The following is a 23,548-nucleotide window of genomic DNA, read 5'->3' as shown; positions in this document are numbered from 1 at the left end:
TTGTTTTGTAGACTCCGGAGGGGGGCCTGAGGAGGGTTTTCTGTTGTTTGTTTGTTTGTTTTGGAGGAGATTCAGTCATGGGCTCTTTGTTAAACATGCATGTCTAGCGTGTCTGGCATATTTCATGCATCTGGTACTTGTATTAGGCTGCCCAGAACAGTGTGAGGTAAGGACAAATAATTTTAAAAGATTGAAAGTTGAAAAATTTAACTGTTGATTACCATTTAAATCTGTGAGAATTTAACTATATTGTTTATTAACATTTAAGTCTGTGTTGATGCTACTAAAACCTGGCTTGTACCGTACTTGCACATGCAACACGGTGCCACATATGGGGGGGACAGGAGGTATCACTTTATTTCATGCCTTGCAAATTGAAGTTACCAACTCAACCATTTCCAGGAAGCACTTTAGTGAGTGCACTTTAGAGAGCACGGCTCAGTCTCGCAGCGCACTTCAAAGTCCTGAGAGTCTCTCCTGAGAGATCCTTTACAAACCTGATGAAATGCGTCAGGTTACACCAGTGCTGAGAGTCGACATGGGCCATCTGTCCCTTAAAATCGTCCCCGCACACCTCCATCTCCAGCAGCAGCCGCGTCTCATTGCACAGGAGCAGAGGCCGACGTGTGAAGCCCAGCTCTAAGCTCTCAGTCTCTGTGTGAGGATTAGAAGGAGGCGGCAGAGGCACAGCGGTTATGGGGGAATGGCTCAGTGAAATGGGGAGGAGTTGGGTTGAATTTTTCTTTTGTAAACAAAGCATTAAGTTGTTGTTTCTTTTAATTGGATGAATGCTCTTATGTAAAATGATGGGTGTTTGTAAGAACCCTTCTGTAAAAAAGAAATGGTTCCAGAGAAGTTCTTGGTAGAATGTGCATAATAAATTGCCTGTTTGAGATTTAAAAGCTGCTCTTGCTGAGAGGAAGAGGAAGTGATGTAACAGTACAGGGAGTGGAGAAGCCAAACAAAAATGTTCTCTTAAGATCTGAGGAAAACAGAGACAGCGTATTCTTTGTTATAGTGATGACTCACAATAAGACTCTTTGTTTCTACAAAGTGCATTTTTTCTTACAACTTTAGTCAAACAAACATGATAAATGCTCATAGTTTACAAGAGGCTGGATGTTACCATTCAAATCAGTGATAATCTGGGTCCTCGAACCTTTTTCTCCTGCTGTTTGTAATTCATGGCAACTAAATCAAATATTATGAGGTTGCAAATTGGGAATATGAATGCATTTCACACATCAACATTATCTGTAGGTATAAGGCTGCAGCTAACATTAGAAGAGCCTATCTGAAAGTGTGTGAATTTAGCCTAGCCCACTGAGCTCAGACTGGGGGGTTAAGTGTTCTCGGTCCAAATGCTGTTGTTGTTGGTGAAACAAGTTATAGAACATGCTTACCTGAGAGTGCACTTGTCATCAAGGTGTTAACTGTCAAGACAAGAACATGAGTTGGATACCAAGTTAGATAAATCATCATAAAATGATATGCTGTATATACGCCAGAGTACTATTACAATTTTTGTATTGTGTTGATGTCTTGACATTTGCATAGTCCCATCCAACATTAGGCATGCAAGTCTAGTCAGTTCAACCCACACACACACACAGGAAGACAAAATTCATAATGACAGTTTTGGCACAGTGGTGTATGCATGACTGACAGTGTCTGATGGATAATGTCCATAGGTTATATACCCTTCAGATGTCAATGGCTTGGGCAAATTCCTCCTTCGGGAAAACTCAATCTGTCATCCCGTACCCTGATCCCCCTGGTGTCAACCTGCTATGAATATTTTCAGAAGTGGAGTCGTTGAGAATACTGATGTACTCTGACAGAGATCCATTGCACAGTCTTCTTCCTTATTTAACTTCTGCAACTCACTTGCTAGAACAAGGCTTTTGCATCTCCATACGCATGGCTTAGTGACTAATGACAGACCACATACACTGATTAATAATATACCTTTGCAGTTCCACTTTATGTTAAGTGTCAGTGCATTTGTAATAAATAACGCCACATACTTCTCCATTATGCAGTTTATTATATAATACTCTCCTAACCCTAAATCCAGCCCCACATAGAGTATAAATATAAATGGTATTGATGTTCTATAGATCACTGAATATACCTGAACAATAAATATTCATTTATGTTGCTCATGCAACACTCTCAATGATGCGAGGGTATAGATTTCACAAGTGTGTACTCTGATTGCTCACTCTTGAGCAGTGCTGTTGAGAGGTAGGGGGTGCTGATCAGTTGTGTGACTCCGTGGGGGTTGGCAGCGTCTTGCTGTGATCTTAGCCCCCCTGCTGGCATGGAGCATAATCAAATCCATCTTTTGATACGCCAAACAAAATGTCCACCACATTTCTCGCTTTTTATCTCTCTCCACATGCCCATTAATGTTTGCCACTCTTATCATATCAGGGGCCGTATTCACAGAGAATCTTAGGGCTAAAAGTAGCTCATAAGTGGCGAATTTAGGAGAAACTTCTAAAAATAATGGGCGTGTCAGTCTTAAATGTAGGACTATTTTTTTTTACTAAGAGCAATTCACAAAGTATTTTATCCCTAAAAGTAGCACCTAAGTCTAAGACAGCTTAAAACTCCTCATGAGGACTCCTAAGTCACTAAGACTTATTCACAAAAAATCGTAAGATGGCTGCAGCCGACTTGGAATTGATAAAAGACATTGCTTAAACCGTGAAGGTATTAATATTGTCGTAGAACTAGCGCGGGATGCAATGACGCCTTTAAACAAAGATGTGTTCCGAAGTGAAATGTTTGGAAACATCCGGAAAACGCAAATGACGACACTGGGAATCATCAGTCAGCCGTTTAATTCATCAAACTATCAACGCACTGTAGACCCCACATCATCCAACAGTTTATCCAGTTGCCTTTGGACAATCGCCTATTACACAAGATCAAAGTAAATTCCATGGCGATCGCAGGAATGTCCAGTGACGGGACACACATTACAATAATTGCCCCATCAAAAGATGAGGACGTTTTCGTCCACCGTGGCCTGGATGTACCGATGACTCGTGTATTTCAACGGAGAGCGGTCTGCAGCAGGTTTTTGAGAACTTACCAGCTGGATGCCGCTGGGGTGACAGTGGCTATTGGTCCTGGGCTACGTTTCACGTTCGTTTCGCTTTGATCAATTAAGATTGGAGGGCTTGAAGGGCCGTGTGTGCTGATATTTGAAGTGGTCAAGGGCTGGAAATATAATAGCCTAACAGTTTGCTGGGTGCTTTAATTATTGCTGCCTTGATTACATGCAATTGCCATATTTTATATTGATCGCTCTATTTCTCTTAACGTGCAAAGTGTCATTCCCGTTGGATGCACAAACTCATCATGCCTGTGCATTCTGCTAACTGCACTGTCCATAACTATTTAATATGACTTAATTTGAAGCCTAGGTTATTCTCTTATTTTCAGTTGATATAGTGGGATTGTTAGAGGGACGTCACAAATTAGTTTTTAATGAGAGAGCCTGTCAACAACCAATCACCGTCCTCACCCCTTCTAAACTCGTGCATGAGAATCGACGTCATCCGTAGCAACGGTGCTTTTATCTTAAGCTTAGGAGTTTGTATTATCCTTAGAATGAGTAGGTCTCAGAGGCGTTGTGAATCACTTTTAAGAAATTACTCCTACGTAAAATGTTTTAGCGCGAGTTAGGAGCACTCTTAGTGGTAAGATAAAAAGCTTTGGAAATACGGCCCCAGGTCTGTTAAATTTTAAATCTGAGTAAAAAAATCAGTTCGGCCTTTTCTTTACCTCTCTTCTTGTAAACGACGTCTCCAAAACAGGAGTAAACAAATGGGGCAGTGAAACTCTCACGACTCCCAAAGTGGCACAGCAAGCCAGGCGAAGCCCCCCGGGTGAATTACTGTTGTGGCCCGCCATGTGACGTGCTATATTTGGCCATTTCCTGCATCAGGATACACACTTGTTCAAAGCGGAGGGGCCCACCATCACCATTCAAGATAAAGTTCAAAGGGCAGAGAGGGAGGCAGTGATGCCAGAGAGGTACCACAGAACTACCCCCAGTGTTTTTCAGTTTTTCCCTAGTGACAACCCCACCAGACACACCAACTCCCGCCTTTTCACTGTACACAAACTAAACACACACAAATGCTGTCACAAGCAAAACCATCCAAGTTTTTAAAGGATTATTTTTCTCCTGGCAAAACTTGCAGATGTTTATGGGAGAGTTAATCTCAATTAGCACCTGTTCACTATATGATAGCCTTCTGTTCAGAGACAGTTATACCGTGCAGCAAATACCTGCTGTCAGGTGGGAGTAATTTCAGAAATATGTCTGTTTAAAAGTTTTTTAGTCTATGAATAGACTCTTCACTGTTCAAGTCAACTTCCTAAATGATTACTGGAATTCTATATTTCACATTGTTTCCAGGGTTCTGTAGATCAGGGAGTGTCTTTGCTCAGTCTGGCGACAAACATCAAGTCTACATTGGAAGCGGAGAAATTGTTGACCATCAGTTGACCAAAAATGAGCACCTAACAGTTTCAACACTTTTAACGTCTCTTGCAGTCAAGGCTGTAATATTGTGTTACATTCTACAGAATCTGCTTTCGACATTGAGCTGCTTTGTTGTTTTCTGTAGCATTTATGCTGGAGGCACTGCAAAGGTAATTTATGCTGCCCTAGCAACCAGATCACCCATTTTCAGAAAAATGGCAGGGGCCTCAGCAAAATCAATCAAGATTGTTGCAACTTTCAGTCCATGATACCACTTGGTACAATACTTTCTCAACGAAGTTTCACTTATTTGGCTTTGCAATCACAATTATATTAATTAGGAAGAGTGGGAATTGTGTCCTCGCAGGTATGAAAAGCAGGGATTTCCTTCACTGTCAATCCAATTTCCTTATAAATATGTATTAAGTCAAAACTATGAAACAGCTTTTGATTTAGGATTTAAAACTCATGGGGCAAAAGCAAGACTAATATATGTAAAGATATTGGCCTCCTGTTTCAGTTTAACTTCTATTAAATGTTTAATTTAAGATTCAGCATTGCCCAATTTCATGAGCATTCCCAGGATATTGTTACTAGATTCGGTGGTAATGTACAGAAAAACACAATACTCTATAACATTTAAAAATGTATGCTGAAAATGTTTTGCTGTGAGCAATATAATATTTAACTGGACATTTCTTGCAAAAGGATTTGACTGGGGTCATAACGTATGTGTTGACATGACAAATGATCATTTCGGCTCAGGAAATTCTGGTATACAGGTTAAAATACATAAAGAATTTGAGAAAAAAACTGTAAAATGTATAAAAATGCCACCAATAATGTCTATCACTCACTTGTGTAGCATTACTGTTAGAGAGACTAAAAGACAGCGAGCAAAGCACAGACTGAATATTATTCACTACTACTTCAGCCACTACAACGCATGGCCCAATTACGATGACTGACATGCTTAACAGATAGAGTACACTTTAGACGTCTGCATTAATTGGCTCAATTAAAGGCTGAATAAAAAGTGCTTGCTCAGTTCTTGAAGGAGCTGTGTCTAATTGTGCTCTAGTAAGTTCTTTTTGTTCCTGCCACGCAAGGTGAAGGTATCAAGGAGACCCAGCTGCATATAATCTTGCAGAGTTCAAGGCTAATATGGAGATCGATGGGGCCAAGTGACCCCATTCATAAGTGGGTCAACACATCCACTGGCCCTCATTGCACATGCCTTGCCATTTCTGATCCCAATAGTCACAACCCTGGAATTTAAGAAATGTTGAGTATGATTTTTCTCTGTGTGTGTGTGTGTGTGTGTGTGTGTGTGTGTGTGTGTGTGTGTGTGTGGTGTGTGTGTGTGTGGTGTGTGTGTGTGTGTGTGTGTGTGTGTGTGTGTGTGTGTGTGTGTGTGTGTGTGTGTGTGTGTGTGTGTGTGTGTGTGTGTGTGTGTGTTGTGTGAGGGTGTGAATGTAGGCTAGAACTTATTTCTGTCTTATTTCCGCTCATATCCTGAAAAAAAGTCATATGGTCGTGGCCCTTACTGAATGCCTGATGCAACAAAAATACAGCATACAGCTAAGATGAAGTGAAGTGAAAGTGAAAGTCCTCTCTATGGCAGAGGTGGTGAAGACACACACACTCTTAAATGCGCTTAAGAGTCCTAAAGCTGTGTCAGTGCCTTCACACACATTGACGACAGGCATTGCAGTTAACAAATCAGACAACACGGAAATTCATCAACAATTGAGGAGGCTTCAGCAATCACTCAGAGCGCTCTCCAAAGCAAATGTCTGCCAGTGCCCATCAGAGGGAAATCAGTCTCCTATATGGCTACTTTAGGGCTGTTTGTGAACAGCTGGCCATGACCCTGTTTCCTTGGAGATGAGTTGGGTGGTGGTGGTGGTGGGGGAGTGGTGTTCTGTGGTATTTCCTTTGCTTAAAACAAACATTCAAAGGGAGAGCGAGTCCTGGATCAATGGAAGGGACTGTTCAAAGAATATCAAAGCATCTGCTCTTGGGCTGCTGTTGATGAGGATTAGGATAATGCCAGTGATCACAACTTGTTAATTTCCCTGAGATGTGTTTAAACTCAGATCTCGCAGGCAGCGCAGTTAAGGTCCTGATAAAGATCTAGCAGGATTAGAATATTTCTAACCTACAGTATGAGTGAAAACACAACAACTGAACAAGGATGTGTTCACCCTCTTTGTTTAGAGAAGAAGGAAAGTTGCACCAATCAATGCAAAAAATGAGCATATTCTCAATCAATAATAAATACCCACCTCTCACAGCTGGAAGTTTGACAGTTACTACTTTTTACTCCAAGGCAACTTCCACTTTTTACGATGTAGAAGTAGATCAATAAATAATCAGGCAGTGAATACGTATTTCTGTGACAAGAAACACTATACCCAAGTATGCCATCTGTGTTCTCAAACAAGTGTTAGTGAAGGTGGTTACAGAGGTTATTGCAGATGATGCCAGTGTCTAACATTTGACAAAGTGACAATGGAAGGGACCTCCTCCCCTTCCCACCAGGGTCAGCATATAGAGGTGTAAATGGCAGTGCTGTCCATTTCCATCAAACCTACTGATGGTCAGATAATAAGGACTACCAACAGATACAGAACGTGTCTTAGAGTATAAACATATGCTAATAATATTCTAAAATTCATAAACTTATCCTATAGCAAAACTCAAGCTAAATATGCTTCTTCCAAAGTACCTCACAGCATATTTATGATGTATATTCAGTGTACTGAAAAAATATAGAAATGTGATGGCCATGTTTGCATAGATACATGTCACAGGCCACTGAGTAATGGATGATCTGTACATCAGTGTGTGTCTAAGTCCATTTATAATTCACAATTCATAAAGCTGTAAAAAAAAAAAAAATCATCTCAATATGTGAGTTTGCCTATTCCAGAGAAATAAATGTGATGAACTAAGACATTGATTTGTAATCACAGTGTGCAGATGGATGACTGTCTGTCACCGCAGGGCCTTGGAAACAAGTCTATTTTCTATCCCCACACTGCAGAAACCACTTGGTGCCTCTTTCCAATCGGTGGGCCAGCGTAAACATCTCCTCTGAGATACGGCCACGGGCACAATCGGTAATGAAGCATGAAACAGAGACTGCTTCGGCACACAGAGGACACCGAAATAATCACGTCCCCTTACCTTGGAGTTAAAGGAATTACTAAATGACTTGTGCAATGGAGATTGCAGTAATTACAGCCATTGCGTTATCCGTCGAGGCGGTTTTAGAAGAGGGTACCATCGGCTAAGTGCTAAAAACAATGGGGGGGGGGGGGGGGGGGCGGACTCATTTTCCTTTCATTTTCTTGTGTAGTCTTTTCCTAATCTATTCACTTTCAGTCAGTGCTTTAACAATGACAAGCGCCAGAGAGGTGAAGGAGAAAAATCATTTGATTTGTGTGTGTGCAGCGACCATCGAAAGCTTGTTTCATGTCATGTTTGCTCCTAGGCATTCTAAACCTAGACTTAATTAACGTTCATTCCTTCCAAGATTGCTCATGGGGAGACATAGACATCATGACCCCCTCCCCCCACACACACACACGCACACACGCACACCAGACACACGCACACACGCACACACGCACATGCACACACACCCACACACAAATTCACCACCACCTCAGTCCATTACCGTGATGTACATCTCTAATTAGGTGGGGAGAGGATGCAGGTGGAAGGTGCAGATGCAAGAAAGAGCTGAGGAGAGAGAGTATAGAGAGAGGAGAGATGGGAGAGGGACACGGTAATCTCCCCCTCAGATCTCTCTACACTGCCTGGGGAAAGTTAGATAACCACACCTCAAACAAATCCTGTCCTCTAAAATGCTTTCATCGAGTCCCATTCATTGTTTCAAGTCGCCCAAAACCCCAGAGCGATGCTGTTCACATTTCAATAGAGCCACCTGAGTCGGGGGAGGGAGGAAACACCGGTCTCAATGGAAATGTACTTCTGCCAATACAAGCGAGTCAAAGGGTGGGAGTTGTGGTTATGTCCTCAACATTTCCAGCTTCCAACATAATTACACGCCGGTACAGAGATGATGGAGAACTAATGTGTGTGTGCCTTGCAATAGCATCATCCTGCATCTCAACAAAGACATTACGCCAAGGCACATACTTGTAAGAGCTTAAGCATGTGAATCCTTCTGCATGAATATCACAAGAGAGCGCAGGAAATAGTTATTTGCTGTTGCATGTAGTTGTAATGAAAACTGGTTGTTTGACTAACATTCACTGAAGTCTCTCATCTGGGCAAACTGCTCAAGCTGTGAAAAAGCTTTCATGTTCATGTGTGAGGAAGTGAGTGCACTGGCAGATGAGAGGGATGATAAACGCAGTGGTGGTGGTGATGATAGTGATTAGCAATAGTAATAACAGACTCTCCAACTGCTTTCACACTACAGTAGCCCCTGGCCAGAAAAAGGAGAGGTACGGAGTGGAGAAGAAAGACAAACAGAGGAGAGGAGAGGAGAGGAGAGGAGAGGAGAGGAGAGGAGAGGAGAGGAGAGGAGAGGCCAGGGAACAACACGGATGTCGCAGACAACACAAGGTACCTTCCACTCCACGAACAAAAGCAGGAAGAGCCTATCTGTAGATGACCGTGATGGAGAGCGACAGAAATAAACAGGGTGGCGGGACACAAAGAGAGACAAAAACCTGGATTAAAACATGGCCAGCGAGGAGGCCACTTCATGGAGGGGACTTTTCCTAGAGTCAAGAGAAAAAGGTTTGAACTCTTCAGAGTAAGACGCAAAGCAGACAATGAAACTAGGAGGTGTGTCACTTAACAGATGTGTTATTAGAATAGCTTGTTCCTTGAAAAAGTATGCTGCCGTGATGGCAGATAGGCCTACCGACCCTCTTCAACAAGACAATGCATTTTAAATCTGCTATCAGAGTGTGGATAAAAGTGTTTTGGTTTTTGCTCTCAGATGTAGACCTTCTAGCCTTTAAGTATTCAGTACAGGCCTAAAATATCTCCTCCACATACAACTGAAAAAGAATATGACTATATGAAGTAATAATACAGATCGATCAGGGAGATAACTAAGACAACACAACCACCAGTCAACACTGCCTTGTTTCCCCTTGTTGTACTTTGGAATTTAATCATTTCCCATTCATACAGTTCACCTCAATCATAACAGAAGGCTGTTTTCTTTTCAACCCCTAAGTGAGCTTCTCGGCAGGATCACCAGGCAAGGATATAAATAGATCTCGATAAGTGATGGATGCTTAAACACTTGAGCGCACACACATACAGAAAAAAAAAAATCTGGCTGCAGTGGATCATTACCTCCTGTCTTCTCCCCATCTCAGGGAGCTGGAGCTCTATAGCACTCTCGCCACCTTTCACTCAGGAAAACAAACACAGAGAAAACAACATTGGAGCGAGGTACCCTGGCACGGAGAAATCTGCCAGCTTTAAAAATGCAGGCTGCCTGGTCTCGCAAGAAGCCCGAAAACAGCAGGCAGGTTACTGAGGCATGGAGTTTACACGGCCTGTTATCCGTGACGTACACGTTTGAGCCAACTGTTTAATTTATTGCTGTTCTCAAAATATCCTCTCGCCCATTTCTCGGCATCTAAACTGGTCTAAACACACACAAAGCCACAACTTGGCAGTGACTTCAATGGGCCGAGTAGGAGGAAACCTACAGAAAATGTTCTCAAATACAATGACAAAGCGAGTGGGAATTGGCATTGCCCAATTAATTATGCTTAAAAAATCTCTCCCTCTCTCTCTCCCTCTTTCTCTTCCTCTCTATCTCCCTCTCCCTGTTCCTTTCTCTCTCTCCTCAATGCTTTTTCATTGCCCCATCTCTCATCATCACCGGACTGTTTCCTTGGTCTTTGTCACTCGCTCTCTACCCATGGTATGGTGAGTGACCAAAATAAATACTGAAATATCTTCAGTATCAATATTAAAACACCTGGGCCAAACATGAGAGCAGGTTTGATAAAAGACAGAATGGAATAGACATATAAATAAACACAACTGAATAACATAACCTGGAAGCAATAAAGCCACAAATATTTGTAACCTGGGTAACCAACCCCACAAATATAGAGTAAGCTTGAAGTATACTAGCTTGGACTTTCACCCACTGCTTTTAGAAATGCCATAGGCACTAATGCAGTTGCACGGTAACAATACAACAATGAGAGCCTTCAATTCACTGCTGAAGCTGCTCTGCTTCAATCTTATGGGAAGGAGGGGTGGAGGAAAACACAGCTAATGGTCTTCCCTTGATGGACATGGGTCATATTGCATCATGAACTACCCTCAATAGGCTGAACGAAACAGACACTGCAATAAGTACACTGTTCTTCACCATTAGTCAGGTAAGGGATAACGGCCGACGAGCTGTGCAGTTCTAAGAAGTTAATGGACGCTGCGGGGCAAAGAACACCACGACGCGGAGCGGAGTGGTGTTGCTCCGCAGAAGTCCATTAACTTCGTAGAACTGCACAGCTCGGAGGCCGTTATCCCGCTTATCTCCTGTTACAACATCCAAAAATGTTATTATTATTATTATTTTTATTGTTGTTATTTAGAATTTCCTTTATCTTTAGGAAATTTAATATGCATAATAACCTGATGAATTCTTGATTTGAAGCCTAGTGCTCCCGTTAGAGAAAGTAGTGCCTGGAACCGGCTGTTTTTCAAAAAACAAAACGTTACGTTGGTTGTCAATGGTAACCATTCAAGAGCATTGATATGGAACGGCGATTTAACTTTTCTACTGGGACTACGTCCAAGGTGTGCGGTTCCACGAACTTAATGTACACCCCATTAGCCAATCAGAAAACAGTATTTCGTTCCAGAGGGAGATAAGCCCATATTAACAATGTGCATACACTGCACCACAGCCTTGGCTTTGATCTCTGACCTATTTTGGTCTTGGCATTATGGAGAACAAGTCAAGTGATGCAGGCAGGTTGCGGCAGCTGTGGCAGAAGGGTGCTGTGTGCTCATGGTAAACCATCCAACGCAGAACACATGTAAACATCACACACAAACATAAAAATACATGCACTGACCCGTGGAAATCGTCTGAATGCACAGGCTGTGCAGCTCTGTATTAGCTGTCTGCTGATTTACAGCAAATGCAATGCAACACTCTATAGGTATTCTCCGAACGACAAGCAATAGAGAAATTAAAGAAGAGTAAATGCAAAATAGTTTACATTTTTGTTCTTTCTTACGGCTTTTTTTCTGGAAAGCTTCACTGTGTTGAAGACAATAACGATTGTTTAAATAAATTACAACATAGTATATAGTTGTTTTCAGCCAAAGGGACACAAATTCATTATAGCTTTATTATATGGTAATATCTATAACCACCCATTTATACTGTCTCCAGTCTTACTTTAAAAGCAGTATTTAAGACCACCACCTCACCCCATGAAGACAGACAGAGCAAGACTGCCATAAAGTGCCATACTTCAGCCTCAGCTGACACTCAGAAAAGAGCCTCTATTACCAGAACAGATGCATTTCCACGGAGCGCCTCACAGACCACACATCCCACGTAACAGAGCTCAGTCACTTCAATAATTACAACCACAAGCCATTTGTCAGTGCGTCAGTGTTGGCGCACACACCACTCACGAGACTTTTCAATTAGCCAAAACAAAGCCTACTGACCTCTGCTTCTTCTGGGGATTGCAGGGTACCAGCACTAAGAGTAATTTGGCCAGAGTGCATAGCACTGTTGAAGTTCCAACTCTGCCCTCTCGCTATGGCAAACCCTGATGGTTCAACCATTGGCAGGATTATACAATTTATTGGATGCTCTAACCCATTAACCCCCACTTAATTATTGATTCCTGTGCGGTGCTGGGGAGTTACAGGGAGAGTAAAAGGATTAACCTAGGTTCCATTTTTAGGCTATGATGCCTTGAGGATGTGTGACTCAGGTGGGTTAGCTGGCAAACATCCTCACCTTCACATGTCGCAGTGCTCCACTCTACTACCCTGTTTCCAGAGATTCCAAAGGGAATGGATTTATCTAAGCTTTTCAGGCCCTGGTTCAAGCACTCTCAGCTTAGAGTTCAAGCCAGCATGAAAAATGAACTAGGTCAATTAAAGATTAATTTGACTTTTTTTTTATTTTTTTTTTTACAAGATTTCACTGCAGTTGAGGTAACAGCAGGAAGCAAAACTCCAACCCTCTCCTTACTTAAGACTGAAAAACACTGGATACATGTCTGGGTCCTGGCAGATTTGACGTAGGTATACTACAGAATATAGTCTGTTAGAACAAGGCTAGCATGTGCTCCTCTTACAATGACATCTGAAGTAACCTCCATTACCACAACTGCTACAAATGGTCCTATTTTAAAATTGTACAACTGTCTCACTGTGGCAGTGGGACTGAAGCGGTGCACACTTTGAATGTTCTTGCAGACATTCCAGTGAGTCTTTAACCAGTTGGGTTAAAAAATGTAGCCTAATGACATTTACTAATTTGTTGCGTGTCTCTGTATAACTGTAGTACAAGGCCAAGGGGACAAGGAGTGTCCAGATGCGCCAGAATTAAATGTTACAGACAACGGACAAAACCCGTGAATTTGGATTAAGTCAAGACAGAGTTTTTGCATAAAATGTGCTTAATTTGGATGGTTGGATAGTTTGAAATCCATTAATTAGACCTGTGACTCAAATCTAACATAACTGAAAATATCATGCAAAACTCACGTTACTCACCTAGAATTCCCATAACAAAAACTTTTAACCCCGTCAGCGCATTTCTATCCATAATGAACGAAAATCAGGATCCAGGTTGCATTCACTGAGGTTTCAGCTCCGCGTCAAATGTCTGAGGCAAACCATCTTTCATCCCAATTCGCATGACATACGGCTGGACAAGTTCTTCTGTAGTTGATTAATCTCCGTCATTTGCAGTAAGGTGTCGCAGGTGACTTGAGACGACAGTGAACAACAGGAAAGGTCTTACCGAAAAGCTCCGCTCATTTTTGAGGAATGGAGAGAGCCAAGTGTGTCGCACGTTTGAAGCGCTACTGAAGGAGCGCGGCTAGTGGTGACCAACCTCTTTCTTAACGTGACTTCTGCGCTCCCCGTTTTCTCATGCTCCATCTTTCACGAAAGTGCGTGCGTGCGTGCTTGCTAGTGTGAGTGTGTGTGTGTGTGTGTGTGTGTGTGTGTGTGTGTGTGTGTGTGTGTGTGTGTGTGTTTGTGTGTGTGTGTGTGTGTGTGAGAGAGAGAGAGAGAGAGAGAGAGAGAGAGAGAGAGAGAGAGAGGGAGAGAGAGAGAGCGAAAGCGTTTATCGTGAATCAATGTGGTAATTACTTGCTCCCAGTGTTGTAGTCCAGGGTATACGCGGGTACACTTATTTTTCAGTCAGCATTGGGTATACCCACTTCTCAAAACAGGGCGTTTATCCTGTGCTGTATGGGCTGCTTAAAAAAAATAAGAGTATACCCACTTCTCCAGGGACCACTACACCACTGCTTGATCCATTATGTGTTTTGATTTTTGAGTTCAATGTTTGGGTCTGTTTATATCGGGAGCATGCAACTGCAGAGTGACAAAAAAGACCAAGACTCAACTTTGTCAAACAAAAATCCCGAACAATACTATTGCCAATGTTTTGTTCATGAAATTTGCTGCCACCCTCCACGCATCCATAGTTTCAGAGTGACAACAGAATGACAAAGGCTTCCTAAGAATGTGAATGTCAAAACCATTAGTAAAGCAAAGGCTTACATTTATACAAGAGCAGATCATATTTTTACAGCATATGCCATTTCTACTTACATTTATGAGCAAGTACAGTCTGCTGTGTGTAGGTACTATGTGGGGAAATTGAGGAGTTAGCCTTAATCATTCTATATTCTAGTTTTTCTTCTATTCTATAGTTCTTATTTTTACATCTCAACAAATCTGGCTAAATACTGAAGCATGCAGATGAAGATTTGAAAAGGAATCACAATTCACATGTTTTCAAATGATACACATGATTATATCAGACAACCTAAGATTTAGTTAGTTTAGATTAGAATAGTTGGTTGTTATTATGTCATGGTTCATCTGGTTTCAGTTGAATTATGGGTTGTTCTAAGGCTTTGGAGATGAGTAATGGAGGCAAATATTTAACCGGCCAAATACACAGCCCAATCCAAAAAGATGTAAAAGGAATTTTCTCTACAAGCATTAACAAAAGGTTTATGGTGTGTGTGTGTGTGTGTGTGTGTGTGTGTGTGTATGTGTGTGTGTGTGTGTGTGTGTGTGTGTGTGTGTGTGTGTGTGTGTGTGTGTGTGTGTGTGTGTGTGTGTGTGTGTGTGTGTGTGTGAGTGTTTGGTGTGTGTGTTTGTGTGTGTGTGTGTGTGTGTGTGTATGTGTGTCTGTGTGTGTCTGTGTGTGTGTGTGTGTGTGTGTGTGTGTGTGTGTGTGTGTGTGTGTGTGTGTGTGTGTGTGTGTGTGTGTGTAGGTATAAGTGTATGTTGTGTGTGTGTGTGTGTGTGTGTGTGTTTGTGTGTGTGTGCGCATGTGTGTGCGCATGTGTGTGCGCATGTGTGTGTGAGAATATAGTCAGGCCAACAGCAATCATCTGATAACACTACAAAGTTATTCCATTTTCAGTAATTCACATTTCACATTTCTATTACTGTTACACATGACCATGTCAAAAGTCTGCAGTCTTACATAGGAAAATGATTTGCATGAATCCTGTCTTCCACAATCTCACAATCAGAAATCGTTTGCACAGTTAATTTTGTGACCATCATATGTCATAATATTGATAATAGAAAGACTAACACTGGAACATTGGCTCCACTGGCTTTGGGAGTACTGATAGGATTGACATGCAACATGAGAAAGCCCAGCAGGAAGGATGCGTAATTATTAGTATGTACATCATAGGACATGTAGTTTAGTTATCAAGCTTTCAAACAGAGTTGACTCTTTATCAGAATGACCTCCGTATGAAATAATGTCATTATAGGGAATGTGGTTCTCAAATGACAAGAATCACAAACAACCAACATTTTCCTCCGTTAGAAAACTTTGAGCTTCCTGAATTGAATTAAACAACCTAGATGCCATTAGTTTAGAGGTTACCAATATGTTAATATTTTAACTGGAGTCTGGCAACACCCTGAAAACATCGTTGGGTTAACGTTTGAAATGCCAATTTATTTAGAGACCGAGGGTATTGACCGGATTGGAAGCAGAGGTGTTGGAAGCAGACCTTTATTTGATATCTAGCTCCCTCTAGTGGACTTAATTGGCGGTGCCTAAATATCTACATTTCGGTACCTTAGTCCGAGGAGCACTTGTTTCCTTCGGAAGAAAAATATTGCTGGACCACTGCTTTAGCGGGACATTTTTAAGTCTTGGTTAACCAATTAGTCAGTTAACTTTTCATATTTGGACATATGTCACCATCTTTAAACAACAATGAAGTTCAGATCAAAAATGATTGACGTGGGATGCCTCAACCATTTCACTCGTATGTTACTTAAATGTTGTGGCTCCCAGCTGCTTAGTCTTTTAAAGATAGTTTAGCATGCTATTGCTATCTAGCTTAGGGACATCATCCTTTTAAGTCTGAATAGTTATCTCACGTTATTTTTTTTTTTTTGATATTTTGAATATCATTAACCCATAGATAGGTATTAAACTTGATTCGGTTGCTAGTAGGTGTTAATATACCGTTTATGTATTTATATATTATACCTGACGTTACTTGAAGTTATAAGGAGCACCCTGGTAGGATGCTTGATACATCAGCTATGTCATGTTGTTAGAGCAGTCTAAAATGATCTGAGTGTATGTCCACTTGGCTGATCAAGAGAATACAACCCGAGGATTTTACCTAAATTATGTTTTGTTTTGGTTATGTTGGTCAGGTGTTGTGAATACGATTACCAAACTTAATAAGACCTGCGTTCTGCGACTCACTCCTGACAACCTCTACTTTGTGCTTTCTGGCAAAGTGGCAAATGGTGGGGTCAGCATGTGGTGTGAATTATTGCAAGTGAGTAAACACACACAAGGCTACATGCTTGGATTGTCTGTTTCCTTTGAGTTGCTTGCCTTATATGTAGTGAAACCATATAAACACAGGTTCCTTGTATAGTGTCTGTAACGTGTCTGTTTAATGACAACTTGCAATGCAGCTTGTTGGGTTAATGTATAAGTAATGCACTCCCTCACAAAAGCACTAGCCCACTTTGACTTTTCTATTGACAGGTTAACTTCTTTGATGAATATCAGATAGAGGGCGTGTCACCAGATGCCAATGAGATATGCCTGGAGGTCGCTCCAGAGAACCTATCCCGAGCCTTAAAAACAGCCCAAAATGCCAAGTCTGTCAAAATCAAACTAACCAAGAAGCACTGCCCCTGTCTCACCCTAGCTGCAGAGCTGGTAGGTTGCAGTTTTCACTTGCACTAAATTCAGAATGGCAATCCTGTCAGTTGACATTTTCTGTCATCATGAGATTTCTGTCATCATGTGACATTTGCACCCTGTAATTGTTTTGCGCTGGTTTCATTTTTGTCCCCCTATGAAAGCCTTCGTTGTCAAGTGTCAGTCGTGTCGTCACGCACGACATCCCAGTGGATGTCATACCCAGACGCCTCTGGCATGACTACAAAGAGCCAAGCATGCCAGACTTTGATGTGAGTGGCAACACCTTCACAACTAAAAATGTTTTAGGGCAAAGCAAGCATCTACAACTTTACACATCATCATAATAATTACCCTGTTAAAAATACACCTGCATAAGCATGTGTACTGTAAAGATGTGATGACTGTCTATGTTTTGTAGGTCAGTATATATTTGCCTCCTCTCAAGACCATGAAGAATGTTGTGGACAGGATGAAGAACCTGTCCAACTATTTGGTGAGTAGACATGAAAACATGACATTATTATGACAAATCTTTTAGTCTTTGTCTTTCCAACTTTTTCACTTTGTTTACTTTCATTGTAAGAAAAAGGGAAGCAAAGGTGAGACGCAGAACAACTATTTGGAGAGTGTTTGGAAATATTTATAACCAAATTCATGTTGTTGTATCTTTCTTACTGCAAGTACAAAGGCGATGGCATGGCTTCTCTGTCATTTGTTTCATGCCTGTGTTTGTGATGCTTGGGAACACTGGTGTGACTGTGCTTTACTCTTAGGTCATTGAAGCAAACCTCAGTGGTGAGATGAACCTGAAGATTGAGACTGACTTGGTTTCTGTCACAACGCACTTCAAAGACCTTGGAAATCCACCATGGGGTAACACATTACAGAACACATTAAAAGACATTAGAACACTGTAACACATTACAGAATTATTGTGACATTAGGTTATACACTTCAAAGCTGTATAGTTATAGCAAATCCATTATATATTAAATGTGATGTAGACAGACAGAGGGTTTGCAGAGGGGTGTCCAGGAGCAGTATTGAGAGCCACTGCTGCAGATGTTCACACTGTCACTGTTCATTGTTGACACAGTCCACCTTAACATCATGTACCATCGAAACCTTGTTTTGATATGATGGGATTCTCTGTCTGTCCCCTTGCAGGTGATGATGCGTCTCAGAGCAGGAGTCAGAGCCGTGACCCCGCGGCCATGGCACATGCTCGCTTGGACATCAAGAAACTGCTACAGTTCCTTATGGGCCAGCAGGTCAACCCCAGCAAAGCCATGTGCAGTGAGTCCTGACATTAATAAATATGAGCATGCTTTTAATGAACAGTTTGTATGCATACACACTCGTTATTCACGACAAGACAAAGGTAGAATACAAGAAGAGCTTGAAAAGTCTTTAATTTGGGTTTTTTTCTGCAAAGGTACGAGTATGTTTAATAGCAGTAGTAACAGCATTGTTAAAGTATTATATTCAGGGCTTTGAACCAGAATTTTTCCCAATTGGTTCGTTCCGATTTTCGTTCCGCTTTCGTTTCAACCCTAAAATTGACATTCCTGAACCGGTTAGAACAAAAAAATAAAGTTCCTGAACTGGTTAATAGCGTTCCATGTCAGCTGCGGGACATACAAATAAGTAGGCTGATCATTAGGACTAATCTTATATGTCTCTATCCTGTCATTAAACATTAAAAAAGCACTATAGGCTACATAATGTAAGCGCCATAACTGTAATTCTGACATTTTGTAAGTATAATACATGAGTTAAGACAAGGAAAATGTATGCGATGTTGTTTGTTGGGCAAACAAAACATAACAGCATTTGGCCAAACCTCGTCAGGGCCCTACCGTATAAGCCTATGTTTTAAATAAAGACTTAAAAACTAGGGTAGGTTATGCTGGGCAATAGCCAAGTAGTCTACTGCCAATGGTAACTGTCCAACTTAGCTATAATTTCATTAACTTAACCCTGCAGATTTTTACAACAATGCATTGGAAATTCGTAGCCTTTCTTAAAAGATAGAATTCCTATTTAAGAACAAACATGTGTGAGATACTTGGTACAATATTTACCTCTTCTTAAGATTGAGTTTGAGAGACTGGTGGCTACAGCTTGTGCATAGATTTGATCCGATAAGGCTACTAGCTGGCGGTGCCAGCAAGGTTCTCTATCTAAGTGAACGACCGGAAGTGAACAAATCATATTGCATTTAGGAATCTTGAAAAAAGATAAACGTTATTAACCGGTTACCATTATTTTAGGTAAACGATTCTGGGCCTCGTTTCCCGAACGCGCACTTAGCCTAAAAAGCACTTGAAATCGTTCGTAAGAGGAATCCTACGTTGCAGACGGGTTTCCCGACGCGGCACTTAGCTTAAGTGTATCTTTCGTTGAGAAGAATTCTACGTGTGGTCAGGACCAGTAGTAACTTCACACTTAGCGATGCAATCCACCAGGGGGGTCGTTCGCCCTATTATAGAAGAAATCCAAAGGATGTTTCTGTGTATAGCACATCATGAGAATGTCATTGTTTCACCTGCCTATTCCCATCAAAATAGAAATAAAGAATATTGAGTATTTGAAAATAAAGATTAGGCTATACAAAACTAGTGCAGTGCCCGTAGGAATTATGCATTCTGTAGTGTTAGCAGATGTAGAGCTGTTGGGTAGTGTAGTGGCAAGACATATTTGCACTCCACATAGGTACAGGTTACACTGAAGTATTATTGTGATGCATGTTTCCTTTTCATTAAGAAATGTGTTAAAGGCACCCAGTGCAACTTTATGTAAACATTCAATGAAAAATAAACATTCAATTTCTAGTCTTTTTTACACGTAGTAAGTTTCAATAACTCCATACCATTACATATCGACATTCAAGGAGCAAAGATGAGACGTCGTTGTGTGGTGAGAACTGATAGAAAATTGTAAACAACAACAATCGCCGGTGGGGAGAAGCCATTTTTCCATTGACTGGAAGCCTGCTTTATTTATTGCAGGTTAAAAAAAATAAAGAAAATGGCGGCGATTGTTGTTGTTATCGATTTTCTATCAGTTCTCACAACACAACGACGTCTCATCTTTGCTGCTTGAATGTCGGTATGTAATGGTATGGAGTTATTGAAACTTACTACATGTAAAAAAGACTAGAAATTGAATGTTTATTTTTAAGCCTCGAAAGTTGCACTGGGTGCCTTTAATGGTAGCCTTTTTGGAGAGTTACCAAATAAAATAAAGTTTGAGATTATGTAGTGGATGCAGTTGAATATACTGTAGATGTCAACGTTGCTGTCTAAACTATAAACTAAATGTCATAAAAAAAGACATTATTTAAAATGAAGTTATGGTTGAAATAGGATCACTTCTTTATTGTAAGAGTAAGTGTAGGGTAAGAATGGTCATGCAGTTGGACTCAAATGTAGGTTCATTTTATTGAATGTATGTAGCCTACTGTACTGTATGACTTCGATGATGCTAGCTTTGACAGCCCACTCTCAGACAGATCGTAATAAATGTCCTTACAATGGGAACACAGTTTAAATACTCTGCTGGAGATGGCGTTACTATCCCCGCCCCGAATTCAGTGCACAGTGCACGTTCGATGCACGCATAGGCTAGCTAATTTCACAGCAATTAACGTAAACAGGTTAACCTGACGTAAACAGATCCTAAGAGCTACTTAAGAACTCGTGCACGTTGCGCTCGTGCACCTGACTTTAAGTTGATGGTTGGGAAACGCACGTAAATAGAAAGTGTTACTTAGTCTACCATGTCGCGAAAATCCACGTAGGCCGTTAAGATACGTCATTATCGGGAAACGAGGCCCTGATCCGGAAGTTTCTGGTTTCGTTTCTGTTCCTAGCAAAACATCAAAAGTTTCTGGTTTTCGTTTTCGTTCCGTGAACCGGTTCAAAGCCTTGATTATATTATTTGCACAAAAATGAGAAAAATATTTTTGTTCTGGTTCTCTTTCAACAGACATAGTCCACAAACGAATAGTGCATTTGATCTTTCTACACGAGGACGTGTCTCTGCAGTATTTCATACCTGCTGTGGCATGAGTTGGCATCTGGTGGAGTCTCTTTGAATTCTCCAGACTTTTGACGCTCTGGCTCCTGGACAGGAGCCACTTTAGAGTGGGCACAAGATGACTGGAGTCTTGAGTGATGTAGTGCTCCCATTGGTCTTTGATGAGGCAAGAAGTTAGAGGTTTTGTTTACCGGCTTGCTGGCCTCAAGTGAATGGTATTTGCTTTTTTCAATCAAGTGTGATACTTGGTTTTAGTTCACTACAACAGTTCAGGTGGTACATTGTGTCGAAATGGATTTGAAGCTTTGAATAACAGGTTGATGTCATAAGATGCACTGTTTATGAATATGTATTTACTTTATACAATTTAAAAATGTTATTGTTGAAATGTCTAACTGTCTTTTTATAACTATTGTGTTGTTAGGACTTTAGACTGAGCCCACAATAGCAAAGAAATGAACAAATAAAATTATTGTTATGTATATACTCTAAATGTGTTGGTTACTTTATTTCACTACAGAATTCATAATATTTAGTAAGTTTATTTTGACTTTAAGCTCAGACTCCGATGCAGGAAAATAAAGACATGGAAATGCGATATGATGCTAACAGGTTGCTTAGTAGGTCAGGTCAGAAACTACCGGAACTACCAAAGTGACTGAATGCTAACAAGGTTAAGGTACAATGATGCCAGATGGGGAAATGCAGATGGTCGGGGCAGAAGTAAACAAAGCGGCACACTGTTTAAAAGAATTCGGGTCCAAATTAAAATGTGTCAATTCATGATATGAAAATAAGATAAAGTTTCAAAGCGAAATTGACTTCCACTGTGTTCTGGTAAGTAGCATTACATTCTCGCATATGCCTCCATGCATCAGGATGTCCCCTTGATGTCAAATATAGTTATTCGCCAGGCAAACTGGCAAGATGTAACAATATTTTACTAATTCTGCATAGCTAATTAATCTACATCGTTTAACGATGAGGTTTGGTTTTATTAACAATGTTTTAAGCTACGCACTTTTCCTTGGCAAAAGGTGAAGACCCACAAGATCCTAGATCAGATTCTAACGTTCTGTAGTTTTGCTTTAGTACAGTCAACTTTAGCAAGTCATAGCTTTTACCAGTCAGGGTAATATAGCAACTCAGTTGTTAATCCCGATTTAAACACTTCTAAGTGAAAGTAGCATATTTTGAAATATATCGTCAGTATTTGCGACAGAAAGCCACCATGTTCAGACTTAACCCATAACTTAGTCGCCTTTGTACGTGTCCAAACTAGGTCAAGGTCATTGCTACAACCAGACTGATGATTCTTCGGGCTCTTTTTCACTCCTTTTGACCACAGAGATTTTGTGTGAGGGGGTAAAGTGATATCGATAGGACCCATCGGCGAATGTGTTGACATCTTGGCGTCAAAAAAGAACCAAAAACGGTGGTCATAAAGTAAATACATACATGAGTTTTATTTATGTACCGTTGTGCCTGAACAACAATTAAAATCAATGCATGATCCATAGGATCATTAGAGCAAGTTTGTTATTGTTAATGTAGTTTTATGTTACATATACGTTTAATATGTCATCGTTGTCGAGCTCGTCATGGGCTCCCTTTTCTTAACATTTTGTTTTTTAAAAAGGTCTCGGCAGTCAACAAAGTAAGGGCGCAAGCGCGCAGCTCAATTTGAAAGACTAACGAAGTGATCATCCTTTTTTGTTCACATATGTCTTTAGAATTACTTACCAAGTGATTGTGGAATGAAAAGGAGGTGACACCTAACATCTGAGTTAAAGTAAAAAGCCAGTCAAATTCAGCAGTGGGAGAGGGGAGAGAAGAAACAAGGATTTCTGTAACTGACTGTATCAATCAATTGTAAATAACCCACTGCTTTCGGACCGACAAGATGAGGATGGGTGATGAAAGGTATTTATACCTCGATGTTGTGTGTGAATGTTTTAGTAAGGGTGATTTTAAATATGTACACATGACAACCTGTCAGTAATATTGATGGTTGTTTCATTTGACTTAGATTTGATTGTAAAACGAATGTTTTGTGGATAAACTTTGATTTTGCGGGTTTTTAAACATGTCAGCTGAACAATCGCAATGCATGCCGGTTGGTATGCAAATAATTAGAGTCAGTTTCACGAGGATACTTTTCATTGCTACCAATGTCTAGTAGGTTTTACAGCTGGACAAATCCGGAATGATGTGTCATCGTTTATAGATTGTACATTGAATGTCGGCAAATTTTGCAGGCTGTCCATTTTGACGCGATTTATTTTCGAGAGCGATCTGGTAGATTTGTTGCAATAGTAGGTAGCTACAGGGTAGTCTAAGCATCACGCATTAATCTCAAATCTCATAAAAAAACTGGTCAAATCACGCAGTGAGCAGGGAGGGTAAACAAATCGGAATTCAAAGTAACTGACTATGAGTATTAGCTATTGATGAATCTCAATACGTCGGACCAGTCGGAATGGAATGGAATTGGGGTGTAGTAGGACGTATTTATTCTGGTCTGGATGAGTATCAGTTCTCATCATGGTAGGTTATTGCAATTA

General features: G+C 40.8%; 2 protein-coding genes across 2 annotated transcripts in view; one reads left to right on the top strand and one right to left on the bottom strand.

The window, feature by feature from the left end:
- LOC308378007 (receptor activity-modifying protein 3) overlaps positions 1–13,322 on the bottom strand; it is a gene marked incomplete at both ends in the record, with an annotated part of 21,748 nt that extends 8,426 nt beyond the window's left edge. The window contains 3 exons of the mRNA XM_080854802.1: positions 498–654; positions 1,404–1,433; positions 13,271–13,322. Of these exons, the coding sequence (XP_080710928.1) occupies positions 498–654; positions 1,404–1,433; positions 13,271–13,322 (239 nt within the window). The remainder of the gene's footprint in view (positions 1–497; positions 655–1,403; positions 1,434–13,270) is intronic.
- A 2,611-nt stretch (positions 13,323–15,933) lies between these two features.
- hus1 (HUS1 checkpoint clamp component) lies at positions 15,934–21,245 on the top strand. The gene is made up of 8 exons (XM_080854905.1): positions 15,934–16,038; positions 16,439–16,566; positions 16,782–16,958; positions 17,105–17,212; positions 17,362–17,436; positions 17,717–17,816; positions 18,111–18,239; positions 20,934–21,245. Exons 1-8 carry the CDS (start codon positions 15,987–15,989, stop codon positions 21,014–21,016), a joined length of 852 nt encoding a protein of 283 aa, XP_080711031.1. The 5' UTR covers positions 15,934–15,986; the 3' UTR covers positions 21,017–21,245.
- The last annotated feature ends 2,303 nt before the right edge of the window (positions 21,246–23,548 follow it).

Source organism: Sprattus sprattus (genome assembly GCF_963457725.1).
Source record: "Sprattus sprattus genome assembly, chromosome: 17".
NCBI lineage: Eukaryota > Metazoa > Chordata > Actinopteri > Clupeiformes > Clupeidae > Sprattus > Sprattus sprattus.
Note: the sequence above shows the minus strand (reverse complement) of the source record. Positions and strands in the feature narration are given on the sequence as shown.

What these genes read in the sequence shown, in the direction of transcription:
- hus1 (XM_080854905.1), top strand. Translation starts at nt 15,987, where the DNA reads ATGAAGTTCAGATCAAAAATGATTGACGTGGGATGCCTCAACCATTTC. An exon ending in CCTTGGAAATCCACCATGGG is followed by an intron (nt 17,817 to 18,110) that starts GTAACACATTAC and finishes GTCCCCTTGCAG; the next exon opens with GTGATGATGCGTCTCAGAGC. An exon ending in CCCCAGCAAAGCCATGTGCA is followed by an intron (nt 18,240 to 20,933) that starts GTGAGTCCTGAC and finishes CTCTTTCAACAG; the next exon opens with ACATAGTCCACAAACGAATA.